Source organism: Salvelinus fontinalis, unplaced genomic scaffold, assembly GCF_029448725.1.
Source record: "Salvelinus fontinalis isolate EN_2023a unplaced genomic scaffold, ASM2944872v1 scaffold_0025, whole genome shotgun sequence".
Taxonomy (NCBI): domain Eukaryota; kingdom Metazoa; phylum Chordata; class Actinopteri; order Salmoniformes; family Salmonidae; genus Salvelinus; species Salvelinus fontinalis.
This window is the reverse complement of record NW_026600234.1, coordinates 32,501-50,200: the sequence shown is the minus strand read 5'-3', so window position 1 is coordinate 50,200 and position 17,700 is coordinate 32,501. Positions and strand designations below refer to the sequence as shown.

At 41.8% G+C, this 17,700-nt stretch overlaps 1 protein-coding gene across 1 annotated transcript in view; it reads left to right on the top strand.

Moving 5' to 3' along the window:
• The first annotated feature begins 1,086 nt into the window (after positions 1-1,086).
• The window catches only part of LOC129842244 (tumor protein p63-regulated gene 1-like protein), a 31,692-nt gene continuing 15,078 nt past the window's right edge, over positions 1,087-17,700 (top strand). Inside the window, exons 1-3 of the mRNA XM_055910716.1 lie at positions 1,087-1,246; positions 2,190-2,706; positions 5,900-5,988. Coding sequence (XP_055766691.1) covers positions 2,206-2,706; positions 5,900-5,988 — 590 coding nt within the window. The 5' untranslated portion in view covers positions 1,087-1,246; positions 2,190-2,205. The remainder of the gene's footprint in view (positions 1,247-2,189; positions 2,707-5,899; positions 5,989-17,700) is intronic.

Genomic DNA, 17,700 nt, shown 5'->3' with positions numbered 1-17,700 from the left:
TCCTGGTCTTTCAGCTCCAGGGTATTCAGCTATAGTTAACAACACTGAAGACGTTATCCTGTCTCGGGCGAATAGAGCATAGATTAACGCTGAATTCAGACTGTATTCTGTCTGTAAACAGAAAATAGACCTGTCGCGCGTAGGTGTAGCTAAATAATACACCCCGCTGAGCACAAAGCCTTTCACAGAATGTTGCCTGCCGCCTGTCAACGTGGCTTTGATGGTTCCTCAGGATTATAACTAGGTTTGGGTTTAAACGTCAAGCCCTTGACAGAATATATGAATAGCTCCTTCAAAGGAGACGGAATGAGTGGCCTTACAGCATGCATATACGATTAACCCAAATAGATGAATGATGCGTCGATGGTTGATGATGTAAGGCCTATTCAATCTAAATGTATCACTACATCCCTGTCATTACATTGTTTTTAAAGATTAATGTCTTGTCTCTCAAAGGGTCAAACCTGGTGAAATTAAATATTGGTATTTTAGGCACAAAAAAAACACATCAATGTGGGATACATAAGTCTGAAAAGAGAGTATAGCCAAGGAAACATGCCTGAATAGCTTGTATAAGATCTATTCTTATCTTAAGATCTATTCTTTATAGATTTGTCATACACAAGGCCTAACATTGTTACGATTGGAAAGTAAAATATAGCCAAGAAAATTAAATGTTATTGCGATCACTGTAGGGCAATTTTTATAGACTGTAGGAACATTTGGTGGGTGTCTTTTTGAATATTTAAATACCCTTAAACTGATTATTTTTCGTCGGGTGAATAGCTTGGCTATAAGCTAGGCCTGTAACCACAATGTATGGGTGGCATGGGCAATATCTGAGCCACATTTGAATAGAGAACTTTACATTGAATTGTTATCAGATATGCGGTAGCTGACTGCAGGCTACAACCAACTCAAAAACAGCTCAGTCGTTTTAGCAATTTAGAAAGCAGCGTTATATTTTTAATTAAAGCATTTTGCTTGTTTAAGGCTAAATAGCTCTAGCTCAGGGAGTAGTGTCGCCTTCCTTCACTGTACAGTGAACAGATTGTCCAGCACCGAAACTACCGTGAACAGCAAGTGTGTTGTGTTTCCGTGTACGTCCCCGTGGCTGCCCATTTAACTAAAACACGGAACAAGGAAACAAACACCTGCAACCTGCAGTTGCGCATCTTTCACTGGCTCTCATACCACTCGTTTTCCTCTGACAACAATACGTCCCAGAATTCACAAACACCAACTGGTAAGTAGCCTATACTTGTATACTATCCCAGTTTGTTTGAAATAAGACGTTTTTTTTTCTCCCTCCGATATTGTTTCAATAAAGAAACAGCAAAACACAAAAATGTCACGTTAGATTTCTGGTGCGTAATGTAGTCGAATGGTTCTGTTCTATGACATACTCTCAGTACTAAAGTCTAATACCTTTGTTTCAAGACCGAAGCTTAATGAAATTTAGTAGTCCTAATTATAGCCTATTTAATTGACGGATGCACACTTGGGGGGATTGAATACAGGTAGACATTGCCTAATCACTGACCAAAGCTATCAAACATGAATTGCCAACAGTACATGGGAACCAATACAAGAGAAAGGCTATTTGTTCACTCCATGGCACCCTATTCCCTATCAGTGCAGTGCACTCCTGAGTCCTGGTCTAACAGCGCGCTATGAAGGAAATCGGGTGCCATTTGGTACACTTTAATTCTCATGGGTTTCCCCTGGCGGGGTTAGTCTGTAAAATAACACGCGTAATGGTAATATTTAATATGAATAAAGTTAATATACAGTAAAGACTGATTAAACACAATGCTTAGTGTATTGATATGTTTTCTCGATTTTACAAGGTTTTGTTTCTTCAAGAGATTCTGTTGATAGTGATTGACACCAGACTGGGAGGTACAATGGACGTCGATTGATTAGTATCGTATTCCGTTGTACACTGTGTGATTCTGTAGCAGCTGACAACGTCACTGCGTTTTGGTTCGACTTCCTACAAGCCTCTCGGGCCTGGTATTTACCAAACATTTGAATATGTCTGATTGGAGTAGAAAGGGCCTCCTAGTGACCAGTTAGATATTGTGTCTTCTTTTGTTTAGGTTGCTGTTGCAAACTTGTAATGAACCTGATAGATTTTTTTTAAAATGTATATTACCGACGACTGCTGTATGTGGGTGTTTGTTCAGATCTCATCATAGGACAATGTCTGAGGGTAAAACAGTCACTTTCAAGGATGTGGAGCTGGAGCCCCCAGAACTAGGACCAGAGACCCAGTCCTCCTCTCACCTGGACGCGACACCGACCTCACCTCAGCCCCAGAGTCAACCTGACCCCCAGAGCAACCAGCCGCCCCAGAGTCAACCTGACCCCCAGAGCATCCAGCCGCCCCAGAGTCAACCTGACCCCCAGAGCAACCAGCCGCCCCAGAGTCAACCTGACCCCCAGAGCAACCAGCCGCCCCAGAGCAACCAGCCGCACCAGAGCCCCCAGTCCCAGAGCCCCCAGTCCCAGAGCCCCCAGTCCCAGAGCCCCCAGGTCCCGGAGAGTGGTCATCCCGAGGTAGAGACAGAGGAGAGAGGGTCTGCTGCCCCTACACCTGATACTGGAGCTGGAGCTAGGGATGGAGCTGGACCCGGGGCCAAGGGGAACCGTTGGACTTCTGCACTAAATCAGTTCAAACTCAAGAGGTTCTTTGTTTTGAGGGTAATAATAGTCAACTTTTTTTTTAACCTTATACTACTGTAACGGTGTACTGTATACACAGGCCTACTACTGTAACGGTTTACTGTACACACAGGCCTATATCTGTAACGGTGTACTGTAGACACAGGCCTACTACTGTAACGGTTTACTGTAAACACAGGCCTACTACTGTAACGGTGTACTGTAGACACAGGCCTACTACTGTAACGGTGTACTGTAGACACAGGCCTACTACTGTAACGGTTTACTGTAAACACAGGCCTACTACTGTAACGGTGTACTGTAAACACAGGCCTACTACTGTAACGGTGTACTGTACACACAGGCCTACTACTGTAACGGTGTACTGTACACACAGGCCTACTACTGTAACGGTGTACTGTAGACACAGGCCTACTACTGTAACGGTGTACTGTACACACAGGCCTACTACTGTAACCGTTTACTGTAAACACAGGCCTACTACTGTAACGGTTTACTGTAAACACAGGCTTACTACTGTAACGGTTTACTGTAAACACAGGCCTACTACTGTAACGGTTTACTGTAAACACAGGCCTACTACTGTAACGGTTTACTGTAAACACAGGCCTACTACTGTAACGGTGTACTGTACACACAGGCCTACTACTGTAACGGTTTACTGTAAACACAGGCCTACTACTGTAACGGTTTACTGTAAACACAGGCCTACTACTGTAACGGTTTACTGTAAACACAGGCCTACTACTGTAACGGTTTACTGTAAACACAGGCCTACTACTGTAACGGTTTACTGTAAACACAGGCCTACTACTGTAACGGTTTACTGTAAACACAGGCCTACTACTGTAACGGTTTACTGTAAACACAGGCCTACTACTGTAACGGTTTACTGTAAACACAGGCCTACTACTGTAACGGTTTACTGTAAACACAGGCCTACTACTGTAACGGTTTACTGTAAACACAGGCCTACTACTGTAAAGTGAATTCAACTAATCGTTATATTATAAGGAACATTTCAATGGTTCTACTACACAGATGAATTACATTTGAATTATTATAGTGATCCACAATGCCATGTTTATTTACTCTCAATGGAGTTTGATCAGATTAAGACCCCAGATTAACGTATCCCTCAACCGGCTGTGTCTGTCTACTCCTACAGTAAATATAATCATGATTAACCAGCCGCCAGGCCAACGAGACACTCCCAAACTAACCACATTAATCTGAGCTTTTACAGTGTATTCAGACACCTTCTCTTATTCAATAAAAAAAAAAAAAAAAAAAATGTTTACGTTACAGCCTTATTCTAAAATTGGTTAAATACATATTTATCCTCATCAATCTATACACAATTCCCCATAATGACAAAGCAAAGTACAGAGAGATCCTTGATGAAAACCTTCAGACCGCAGACTGGGGCGAAGGTTCACCTTCCAACAGGACAATGACCTTAAGCACACAGTCAAGACAATGCAGGAGTGGCTTCGGGACAAGTCTCTGAATGTGCTTGAGTGGTCCAGCTGGAGCCCGGACTTGTACCCGATTGAACATCTCTGGAGAGACCTGCAAATAGCTGTGTAGCGACCTGGCAGAGATTGAGAGGATCTGTAGAGAAGAATGGGAGAGTGTCCCCAAGTACAGGTGTGCTTGTAACGTCATGGAGCGGCAGCGTAGCCTAGTGGTTAGAGCGTTGGACTAGTAACCGAAAGGTTGCAAGATCGAATCCCTGAGCTGACAAGGTACAAATCTGTCGTTCTAACCCTGAACAAGGCAGTTAACCCACTCCCAGAATTTGTTCTTAACTGACTTGCCTAGTTAAATATATATTTTTTTAAAGACTCAAGGCTGTAATCGCTGCCAAAGGTGCTTCAACAAAGTCTGAATATTTACCGTCTGTCAATGTGATTTTTCAGTTTTTTATTTTTAATAAATTGGCCAAATTTATGTGGGGAAAAAACCTTATTTTATCCATTTAGAATAACGTAACGTAACAAAATGTGGAAAAAGTCAAGGGGTCTGAATATTTTTCGACGGCTGTATTTACTGACACGTCAATGTATTGGATGTGTTCCAAATGGCACCCTATTCCCTATTATAGTGCACTACCTTTGACCAGGGCTGGCACCCTATTCCCATATAGTGCACTACCTTTGACCAGGGCTGGCACCCTATTCCCTATTATAGTGCGCTACCTTTGACCAGGGCTGGCACCCTATTCCCTATATAGTGCGCTACCTTTGACCAGGGCTGGCACCCTATTCCCTATATAGTGCGCTACCTTTGACCAGGGCTGGCACCCTATTCCCTATATAGTGCGCTACCTTTGACCAGGGCTGGCACCCTATTCCCTATATAGTGCATTAGTTTTGAACAGGGCTGGCACCCTATTCCCTATATAGTGCATTAGTTTTGAACAGGGCTGGCACCCTATTCCCTATATAGTGCATTAGTTTTGAACAGGGCTGGCACCCTATTCCCTATATAGTGCATTAGTTTTGAACAGGGCTGGCACCCTATTCCCTATATAGTGCATTAGTTTTGAACAGGGCTGGCACCCTATTCCCTATATAGGGCACTACTTAAGACCTGCAAAATGTGTGGTTTCACATGTTAATAACTTTCTCACGTGTGAAAATCCAATTTACACTTTGACATGTAAGAGAACTCCCACATGTGAAAATCACACTTTCGCTTTTGTGCCATTTAATATCAAGAAGAATTTCTGTAGTTGAGGACAAAATTAGTATTGCAAACAAAACAAACTCAAAAGTATTAAAGGAAAACTGTCTTTTTTTGGTATTTGTATCATTAGTCCATCGTTGACATAGTCCCAAAATATTTTGCGTTGTCAGCAATTAAGTTTTCAAGATATGTAACTTTCTAAATACAGAAATGATCCCCGTATGATGCCTTTTGCAATAGAATCAAGGGTCACTGTGACTCAGATGATAATGATCGCTAAATGGTCGAAATAATTCTGACGTTTCAGCTCTCATAACGGCAAGGAGTATATTTAAACGTGGATATTGTGCTTCTACACCTGCATTGCTTGCTGTTTGGGGTTTTAGGCTGGGTTTTTGTACAGCACTTTGAGATATTAGCTGATGTACGAAGGGCTATATAAAATAAACTTGATTTGATATTGTCCCATTTTTAAAGGTTGAATTGTAATGTTAACACATTGTTTCCATGTCCTGTGGAGCCCGGGACCCTGGACCAAGCTCTGGAAGACATCAAGGCTCTGATCAATCAGGAGGACGGAGCTGTCCACGGTGTCTGGCTCATGGCTGAGTGAGTTTCATTATTACCCATGTCTCCTATCCCTTACTACAACAAAAACATGTCAAATGAGCATTTTCACATGTATTACATTTAGAGTTGATATGTTAACATGACTAGCAGTAGGAGTCAGATGAACTCATGGATACCATTTGTATTTCTCTGTGTCCAGTAAGAAGGAAGTTAGCATTGGCTGGTAAAACTACCTCTAACTTACATTACATTACTTTCAGTCATTGTGCTAACGCTAGCAGATACCCATAGACTTCCAGTCATTGTGCTAACGCTTGCAGATACCCATAGACTTCCAGTCATTGTGCTAATGCTAGCAGATACCTATAGACTTCCAGTCATTGTGCTAACGCTAGCAGATACCCATAGACTTCCAGTCATTGTGCTAATGCTAGCAGATACCCATAGACTTCCAGTCATTGTGCTAATGCAAGCAGATACCCATAGACTTCCAGTCATTGTACTAATGCTAGCAGATACCCATAGACTTCCAGTCATTGTGCTAATGCTAGCAGATACCCATAGACTTCCAGTCATTGTGCTAATGCTAGCAGATACCCACAGACTTCCAGTCATTGTGCTAACGCTAGCAGATACCCATAGACTTCCAGTCATTTTATTTTATTTTTATTTCACCTTTATTTAACCAGGTAGGCTAGTTGAGAACAAGTTCTCATTTGCAACTGCGACCTGGCCAAGATAAAGCATAGCAGTGTGAACAGACAACAACACAGAGTTACACATGGAGTAAACAATAAACAAGTCAATAACATTGTAGGAAAAAAAAAGAAGAAAAAAGAGAATCTCTATACAATGTGTGCAAAAGGCATGAGGAGGTAGGCAATAAATAGGCCATAGGAGCGAATAATTACAATTTAGCAGATTAACACTGGGGTGATAAATCATCAGATGATCATGTGCAAGTAGAGATACTGGTGTGCAAAATAGCAGAAAAGTAAAAAAATGAAAACAGTATGGGGATGAGGTAGGTAAATTGGGTGGGCTATATACCGATGGACTATGTACAGCTGCAGCGATCGGTTAGCTGCTCAGATAGCAGATGTTTAAAGTTGTTGAGGGAGATAAAAGTCTCCAACTTCAGAGATTTTTGCAATTCGTTCCAGTCGCAGGCAGCAGAGAACTGGAAGGAAAGGCGGCCAAATGAGGTTTTGGCTTTAGGGATGATCAGTGAGATACACCTGCTGGAGCGCGTGCTACGGGTGGGTGTAGCCATCGTGACCAGTGAACTGAGATAAGGCGGCACTTTACCTAGCATAGCCTTGTAGATGACCTGGAGCCAGTGGGTCTGACGACGAACATGCAGCGAGGGCCAGCCGTCTAGAGCATACAGGTCGCAGTGGTGGGTGGTATAAGGTGCTTTAGTAACAAAACGGATGGCACTGTGATAAACTGCATCCAGTTTGCTGAGTAGAGTATTGGAAGCTATTTTGTAGATGACATCGCCGAAGTCGAGGATCGGTAGGCTAGTCAGTTTTACTAGGGTAAGTTTGGCGGAGTGAGTGAAGGAGGCTTTGTTGCGAAATAGAAAGCCGCCTCTAGATTTGATTTTGGATTGGAGATGTTTGATATGAGTCTGGAAGGAGAGTTTGCAGTCTAGCCAGACACCTAGGTACTTATAGATGTCCACATATTCTAGGTCGGAACCATCCAGGGTGGTGATGCTAGTCGGGCGTGCGGGTGCAGGCAGCGCGCGGTTGTAAAGCATGCATTTGGTTTTACTAGCGTTTAAGAGCAGTTGGAGGCCACGGAAGGAGTGTTGTATGGCATTGAAGCTCGTTTGGAGGTTAGATAGCACAGTGTCCAAGGAAGGGCCAGAAGTATACAGAATGGTGTCGTCTGCGTAGAGGTGGATCAGGGAATCGCCCGCAGCAAGAGCAACATCATTGATATATACAGAGAAAAGAGTCGGCCCGAGAATTGAACCCTGTGGTACCCCCATAGAGACTGCCAGAGGACCGGACAACATGCCCTCCGATTTGACACACTGAACTCTGTCTGCAAAGTAGTTGGTGAACCAGGCAAGGCAGTCATTAGAAAAACCGAGGCTACTGAGTCTGCTGATAAGAATATGGTGATTGACAGAGTCGAAAGCCTTGGCCAGGTCGATGAAGACGGCTGCACAGTACTGTCTTATCGATGGCGGTTATGATATCGTTTAGGACCTTGAGCGTGGCTGAGGTGCACGCGTGATGGCTTCCAGTCATTGTGCTAACGCTAGCAGATACCCATAGACTTCCAGTCATTGTGCTAACGCTAGCAGATACCCATAGACTTCCAGTCATTGTGCTAATGCTAGCAGATACCCATAGACTTCCAGTCATTGTGCTAACGCTAGCAGATACCCATAGACTTCCAGTCATTGTGCTAACGCTAGCAGATACCTACAGACTTCCAGTCATTGTGCTAATGCTAGCAGATACCCATAGACTTCCAGTCATTGTGCTAACGCTAGCAGATACCCATAGACTTCCAGTCATTGTGCTAACGCTAGCAGATACCTACAGACTTCCAGTCATTGTGCTAATGCTAGCAGATACCCATAGACTTCCAGTCATTGTGATAATGCTAGCAGATACCTACAGACTTCTAGTCATTGTGCTAACGCTTGCAGATACCCATAGACTTCCAGTCATTGTGCTAACGCTTGCAGATACCCATAGACTTCCAGTCATTGTGCTAACGCTAGCAGATACCCATAGACTTCCAGTCATTGTGCTAATGTTAGCAGATACCCATAGACTTCCAGTCATTGTGCTAACGCTAGCAGATACCCATAGACTTCCAGTCATTGTGCTAACGCTAGCAGATACCCATAGACTTCCAGTCATTGTGCTAACGCTAGCAGATACCCATAGACTTCCAGTCATTGTGCTAATGCTAGCAGATACCCATAGACTTCCAGTCATTGTGCTAACGCTAGCAGATACCTACAGACTTCCAGTCATTGTGCTAACGCTAGCAGATACCCATAGACTTCCAGTCATTGTGCTAACAATGTACATCAATGATGTCGCTCTTGCTGCTGGTGATTCTCTGATCCACCTCTACGCAGACGACACTATTCTGTATACTTCTGGCCCTTCTTTTGACACTGTGTTAACAACCCTCCAGGCGAGCTTCAATGCCATACAACTCTCCTTCCGTGGCCTCCAACTGCTCTTAAATACAAGTAAAACCAAATGCATGCTCTTCAACCGATCGCTGCCTGCTCCTGCCCGCCTGTCCAACATCACTACTTTGGACGGCTCTGACTTAGAATATGTGGACAACTACAAATACCTATGTGTCTGGTTAGACTGTAAACTCTCCTTCCAGACCCACATCAAACATCTCCAATCCAAAGTCAAATCTAGAATTGGCTTCCTATTCCGCAACAAAGCATCCTTCACTCATGCTGCCAAACATACCCTTGTAAAACTGACCATCCTACCAATCCTCGACTTCGGTGATGTCATTTACAAAATAGCCTCCAAAACCCTACTCAATAAATTGGATGCAGTCTATCACAGTGCCATCCGTTTTGTCACCAAAGCCCCATATACTACCCACCACTGCGACCTGTACACTCTCGTTGGCCGGCCCTCGCTTCATACTCGTCGCCAAACCCACTGGTTCCAGGTCATCTACAAGACCCTGCTAGGTAAAGTCCCCCCTTATCTCAGCTCGCTGGTCACCATAGCAGCACCTACCTGTAGCACGCGCTCCAGCAGGTATATCTCTCTAGTCACCCCCAAAACCAATTCTTCCTTTGGACGCCTCTCCTTCCAGTTCTCTGCTGCCAATGACTGGAACGAACTACAAAAATCTCTGAAACTGGAAACACCTATCTCCCTCACTAGCTTTAAGCACCAGCTGTCAGAGCAGCTCATAGATTACTGCACCTGTACATAACCCATCTACAATTTAGCCCAAACAACTACCTCTTTACCTACTGTATTTATTAATTTATTTATTTTGCTCCTTTGCACCCCATTATTTCTGTCTCTACTTTGCACTTTCTTCCAATGCAAACCAACCATTCCAGTGTTTTTTTAGTTTTTATTTTACTTGCTGTGTTGTACTCACTTCGCCTCCATGGCCTTTTTATATTTTTATTTATTTAAAAAATATATCTGTTTGCCTTCACCTCCCTTATCTCACCTCACTTGCTCACATTGTATATAGACTTATTTTTTTTTCACTGTATTATTGACTATATGTTTGTTTTTACTCCATGTGTAACTATGTATTGTTGTATGTGTCGAACTGCTTTGCTTTATCTTGGCCAGGTCGCAATTGTAAATGAGAACGTGTTCTCAATTTGCCTACCTGGTTAAATAAAGGTTAAATAAATAAATAAATAAATAAAATAAAATAAAATAAATAAAAAATAACACTAGCAGATACCCATAGACTTCCATTCATTGTGCTAACGCTAGCAGATACCCATAGACTTCCAGTCATTGTGCTAACGCTAGCAGATACCCATAGACTTCCAGTCATTGTGCTAACGCTAGCAGATACCCATAGACTTCCATTCATTGTGCTAACGCTAGCAGATACCCATAGACTTCCATTCATTGTGCTAACGCTAGCAGATACCCATAGACTTCCATTCATTGTGCTAACGCTAGCAGATACCCATAGACTTCCAGTCATTGTGCTAACGCTAGCAGATACCCATAGACTTCCAGTCATTGTGCTAACGCTAGCAGATACCCATAGACTTCCAGTCATTGTGCTAAAGCTAGTTAATTATTGCACTAGTTAGCAACTTCCTTCATGCTGCTCGCAGAGACACATCTGACTCTGGGTCAGTAGATAAAGGGCCTCCTCTGACTCTGGGTCAGTAGATAAAGAGCCTCATCTGACTCTGGGTCAGTAGATAAATGGCCTCATCTGACTCTGGGTCAGTAGATAAATGGCCTCATCTGACTCTGGGTCAGTAGATAAAGGGCCTCATCTGACTCTGGGTTCAGTAGATAAAGGGCTTCATTGCCAAAAATCCCAAAGTGTCTGTTTTAAGGAGGAAAATAGCATTATCCACAGTGTCTGGCTGAGTGAGTTTATCACGTAGAAATACATTATAGATCATTTATCACTATGTCTCTTCGATGTCCTTGTTCCCATGGGCATTCTAGGCAGAGTGACCTGGTTGTAAACTGGTTTTCTGGTTGAGACGACTTCATACGATCAGGTTACAACCAACTGGTCAGAGCCAGTTAGGGGTTTTCCTGATTCCCATCGTAGGTGCAACTGAAACAAACCACTGATCACAGTATGGACATGAGGCCGATCGCTTTTCTCTGGAATTGATATACAGTGATCCCTCGCCACTTCGCGGTTCACTTATCGCGGATTCGCTATTTTGCGGATTTTCATAATGCATTTTTTATTTTTTTTTGGTGCATTGTGCTCTGCATTCTGATTCGCTAAAAACTCACTCCCGCTTCTTGTATCAAAACATGCTACGAATTGTGCTATCATTTTGTCGTCTCGTGCAGTTATGTGTACGTACATAAAACAGCTTGGCAAATTTACATTAAGTTGGCCAAATTATCTTGTAATTTCGAACATCTCCTAAACCCATAATGTCGACGAAACATGGATAGAGGCTGGTTATATGGATAGGGACAAAAAAGTTATATGGATATAAAAAGTTATATGGATAAAAAAGTTATATGGATATAAAAGTTATATGGATAAAAAAGTTTTCTATTTCGCGGATTTCACTTATCGCGGGTCATTTTCGGAACGTAACCCCCGCGATAAACGAGGGATTACTGTACTTGGAGCAGAATGTCTCCAAACCTGGTCACTCTCAGCATTGGGGAAGTGCCAGGAAACTCACAATACGATATCACCATGCTTACGTGCTGATATGATATGCACTGTATTGTGATTCTCACGATTCTATACGTATTGTGATTCTCACGATTCGCACGATTCTATATGTATTGTGATTCTCACGATTCTCACGATTCTATATGTATTGTGATTGTCACGATTCTATACGTATTGTGATTCTCACGATTCGCACGATTCTATATGTATTGTGATTCTCACGATTCTCACGATTCTATATGTATTGTGATTGTCACGATTCTATACGTATTGTGATTCTCACGATTCGCACGATTCTATATGTATTGTGATTCTCATGATTCTATACGTATTGTGATTCTCATGATTCTCATGATTCTATACGTATTGTGATTCTCATGATTCTCACGATTCTATACGTATTGTGATTCTCATGATTCTATACGTATTGTGATTCTCATGATTCGCACGATTCTATATGTATTGTGATTCTCATGATTCTATACGTATTGTGATTCTCATGATTCTCACGATTCTATATGTATTATGATTCTCACGATTCTCACGATTCTATATGTATTGTGATTGTCACGATTCTATACGTATTGTGATTCTCACGATTCTATACGTATTGTGATTGTCACGATTCTATACGTATTGTGATTCTCACGATTCTATACGTATTGTGATTCTCACGATTCTATACATATTGTGATTCTCATGATTCTATACGTAATGTGATTCTCATGATTCGCACGATTCTATATGTATTGTGATTCTCATGATTCTATACGTATTGTGATTCTCATGATTCTCACGATTCTATACGTATTGTGATTCTCATGATTCTATACGTATTGTGATTCTCATGATTCGCACGATTCTATATGTATTGTGATTCTCACGATTCTCACGATTCTATATGTATTGTGATTCTCATGATTCTATATGTATTGTGATTCTCATGATTCTATATGTATTGTGATTCTCACGATTCTATACGTATTGTGATTCTCACGATTCTATACATATTGTGATTCTCATGATTCTATACGTAATGTGATTCTCATGATTCGCACGATTCTATATGTATTGTGATTCTCATGATTCTATACGTATTGTGATTCTCATGATTCTCACGATTCTATACGTATTGTGATTCTCATGATTCTATACGTATTGTCATTCTCATGATTCTATACGTATTGTGATTCTCATGATTCTCACGATTCTATACGTATTGTGATTCTCACGATTCTATACGTATTGTGATTCTCATGATTCGCACGATTCTATATGTATTGTGATTCTCACGATTCTATATGTATTGTGATTCTCATGATTCTATATGTATTGTGATTCTCATGATTCTATACGTATTGTGATTCTCATGATTCTCACGATTATATATGTATTGTGATTCTCATGATTCGCACGATTCTATATGTATTGTGATTCTCACGATTCTCACGATTCTATATGTATTGTGATTCTCATGATTCTATACATATTGTGATTCTCATGATTCTCACGATTCTATATGTATTGTGATTCTCACGATTCTATATGTATTGTGGTTCTCATGATTCTATATGTATTGTGATTCTCATGATTCTATACGTATTGTGATTCTCATGATTCTCACGATTCTCTATGTATTGTGATTCTCATGATTCTCACGATTCTATACGTATTGTGATTCTCATGATTCTATACGTATTGTGATTCTCACGATTCTATACGTATTGTGATTGTCACGAGACTATACGTATTGTGATTCTCACGATTCTATACGTATTGTGATTCTCATGATTCTATACGTATTGTGATTCTCATGATTCTATACGTAATGCGATTCTCACGATTCTCTATGTATTGTGATTCTCATGATTCTCACGATTCTATACGTATTGTGATTCTCATGATTCTATACGTATTGTGATTCTCACGATTCTATACGTATTGTGATTGTCACGAGACTATACGTATTGTGATTCTCACGATTCTATACGTATTGTGATTCTCACGATTCTATATGTATTGTGATTCTCATGATTCTATACGTATTGTGATTCGAATACTGTGATTGTGTTGATGTTCGACATATTGCTCACTATACAGTATATCTGCTACAGAGAAACAAGAAAGAGAATGAGAAATGAGCTTTGATTAGTCATGGAACAAACAAAATGCTGAAAACAGGTTGGATTACTATTTAAAGATGCTGAAAACAGGTTGGATTACTATTTAACAATGCTGAAAAGAGGTTGGATTACTATTTAAAAAGCAGATGGAGAACAAGCTATCTAGCAAATATAAATGTTCATTTTACGTTTGATACTTGGAGTCAAAGTATCCATATAATATTGGACGTTGGGCTGTGAGGGCTGATATGCCCATGCATTGACTTTTGTTCCCTATACATGTCGGGGATGTTGTTCACGAGGACATATTGTTCTGTCTCACGATTCCCGAGCAGGAAACGGCACAGAGGATGTTCAGTGGGCTGTATTGATGAAGTACAGATTCCATATGGGATGTTTAGTGGGCTGCGTGGCTGTATTGATGAATAACAGATTCCATATGGGGCTGTTCAGTGGGCTGTATTGATGAATAACAGATTCCATATGGGGCTGTTCAGTGGGCTGTATTGATGAATAACAGATTCCATATGGGGCTGTTCAGTGGGCTGCGTGGCTGTATTGATGAATAACAGATTCCATATGGGATGTTCAGTGGGCTGCGTGGCTGTATTGATGAATAACAGATTCCATATGGGGCTGTTCAGTGGGCTGTATTGATGAATAACAGATTCCATATGGGGCTGTTCAGTGGGCTGCGTGGCTGTATTGATGAATAACAGATTCCATATGGGATGTTTAGTGGGCTGCGTGGCTGTATTGATGAATAACAGATTCCATATGGGATGTTCAGTGGGCTGTATTGATGAATAACAGATTCCATATGGGGCTGTTCAGTGGGCTGTATTGATGAATAACAGATTCCATATGGGGCTGTTCAGTGGGCTGCGTGGCTGTATTGATGAATAACAGATTCCATATGGGATGTTCAGTGGGCTGCGTGGCTGTATTGATGAATAACAGATTCCATATGGGATGTTCAGTGGGCTGTATTGATGAAATACAGATTCCATATGGGATGTTCAGTGGGCTGCGTGGCTGTATTGATGAATAACAGATTCCATATGGGATGTTCAGTGGGCTGCGTGGCTGTATTGATGAATAACAGATTCCATATGGGATGTTTAGTGGGCTGCGTGGCTGTATTGATGAATAACAGATTCCGTATGGGATGTTCAGTGGGCTGCGTGGCTGTATTGATGAATAACAGATTCCATATGGGATGTTTAGTGGGCTGCGTGGCTGTATTGATGAATAACAGATTCCGTATGGGATGTTCAGTGGGCTGCGTGGCTGTATTGATGAATAACAGATTCCATATGGGATGTTTAGTGGGCTGCGTGGCTCTATTGATGAATAACAGATTCCATATGGGATGTTCAGTGGGCTGCGTGGCTGTATTGATGAATAACAGATTCCATATGGGATGTTTAGTGGGCTGTATTGATGAATAACAGATTCCATATGGGATGTTCAGTGGGCTGCGTGGCTGTATTGATGAATAACAGATTCCGTATGGGATGTTTAGTGGGCTGCGTGGCTGTATTGATGAATAACAGATTCCGTATGGGATGTTTAGTGGGCTGCGTGGCTCTATTGATGAATAACAGATTCCATATGGGATGTTTAGTGGGCTGTGTGGCTGTATTGATGAATAACAGATTCCATATGGGATGTTCAGTGGGCTGTGTGGCTGTATTGATGAATAACAGATTCCATATGGGATGTTTAGTGGGCTGCGTGGCTCTATTGATGAAAAACAGATTCCATATGGGATGTTTAGTGGGCTGCGTGGCTGTATTGATGAATAACAGATTCCATATGGGATGTTTAGTGGGCTGCGTGGCTGTATTGATGAATAACAGATTCCGTATGGGATGTTCAGTGGGCTGCGTGGCTCTATTGATGAATAACAGATTCCATATGGGATGTTCAGTGGGCTGCGTGGCTGTATTGATGAATAACAGATTCCATATGGGATGTTTAGTGGGCTGCGTGGCTCTATTGATGAATAACAGATTCCATATGGGATGTTTAGTGGGCTGCGTGGCTCTATTGATGAATAACAGATTCCATATGGGATGTTTAGTGGGCTGCGTGGCTCTATTGATGAATAACAGATTCCATATGGGATGTTTAGTGGGCTGCGTGGCTCTATTGATGAATAACAGATTCCATATGGGATGTTTAGTGGGCTGCGTGGCTCTATTGATGAATAACAGATTCCATATGGGATGTTCAGTGGGCTGTGTGGCTCTATTGATGAATAACAGATTCCATATGGGATGTTTAGTGGGCTGCGTGGCTCTATTGATGAATAACAGATTCCATATGGGATGTTCAGTGGGCTGCGTGGCTGTATTGATGAATAACAGATTCCATATGGGATGTTTAGTGGGCTGTATTGATGAATAACAGATTCCATATGGGATGTTCAGTGGGCTGCGTGGCTGTATTGATGAATAACAGATTCCATATGGGATGTTTAGTGGGCTGCGTGGCTGTATTGATGAATAACAGATTCCGTATGGGATGTTTAGTGGGCTGCGTGGCTCTATTGATGAATAACAGATTCCATATGGGATGTTTAGTGGGCTGTGTGGCTGTATTGATGAATAACAGATTCCATATGGGATGTTCAGTGGGCTGTGTGGCTGTATTGATGAATAACAGATTCCATATGGGATGTTTAGTGGGCTGCGTGGCTCTATTGATGAAAAACAGATTCCATATGGGATGTTTAGTGGGCTGCGTGGCTGTATTGATGAATAACAGATTCCATATGGGATGTTTAGTGGGCTGCGTGGCTGTATTGATGAATAACAGATTCCGTATGGGATGTTCAGTGGGCTGCGTGGCTCTATTGATGAATAACAGATTCCATATGGGATGTTCAGTGGGCTGCGTGGCTGTATTGATGAATAACAGATTCCATATGGGATGTTTAGTGGGCTGCGTGGCTCTATTGATGAATAACAGATTCCATATGGGATGTTTAGTGGGCTGCGTGGCTCTATTGATGAATAACAGATTCCATATGGGATGTTTAGTGGGCTGCGTGGCTCTATTGATGAATAACAGATTCCATATGGGATGTTTAGTGGGCTGCGTGGCTCTATTGATGAATAACAGATTCCATATGGGATGTTTAGTGGGCTGCGTGGCTCTATTGATGAATAACAGATTCCATATGGGATGTTCAGTGGGCTGTGTGGCTCTATTGATGAATAACAGATTCCATATGGGATGTTCAGTGGGCTGTATTGATGAAATACAGATTCCATATGGGATGTTCAGTGGGCTGCGTGGCTGTATTGATGAATAACAGATTCCATATGGGATGTTCAGTGGGCTGCGTGGCTGTATTGATGAATAACAGATTCCATATGGGATGTTTAGTGGGCTGTATTGATGAATAACAGATTCCATATGGGATGTTCAGTGGGCTGCGTGGCTCTATTGATGAATAACAGATTCCATATGGGATGTTCAGTGGGCTGCGTGGCTGTATTGATGAATAACAGATTCCATATGGGATGTTCAGTGGGCTGCGTGGCTGTATTGATGAATAATAGATTCCATATGCGATGTTCAGTGGGCTGTATTGATGAATAACAGATTCCATATGGGATGTTTAGTGGGCTGCGTGGCTCTATTGATGAATAACAGATTCCATATGGGATGTTCAGTGGGCTGCGTGGCTGTATTGATGAATAACAGATTCCATATGGGATGTTTAGTGGGCTGC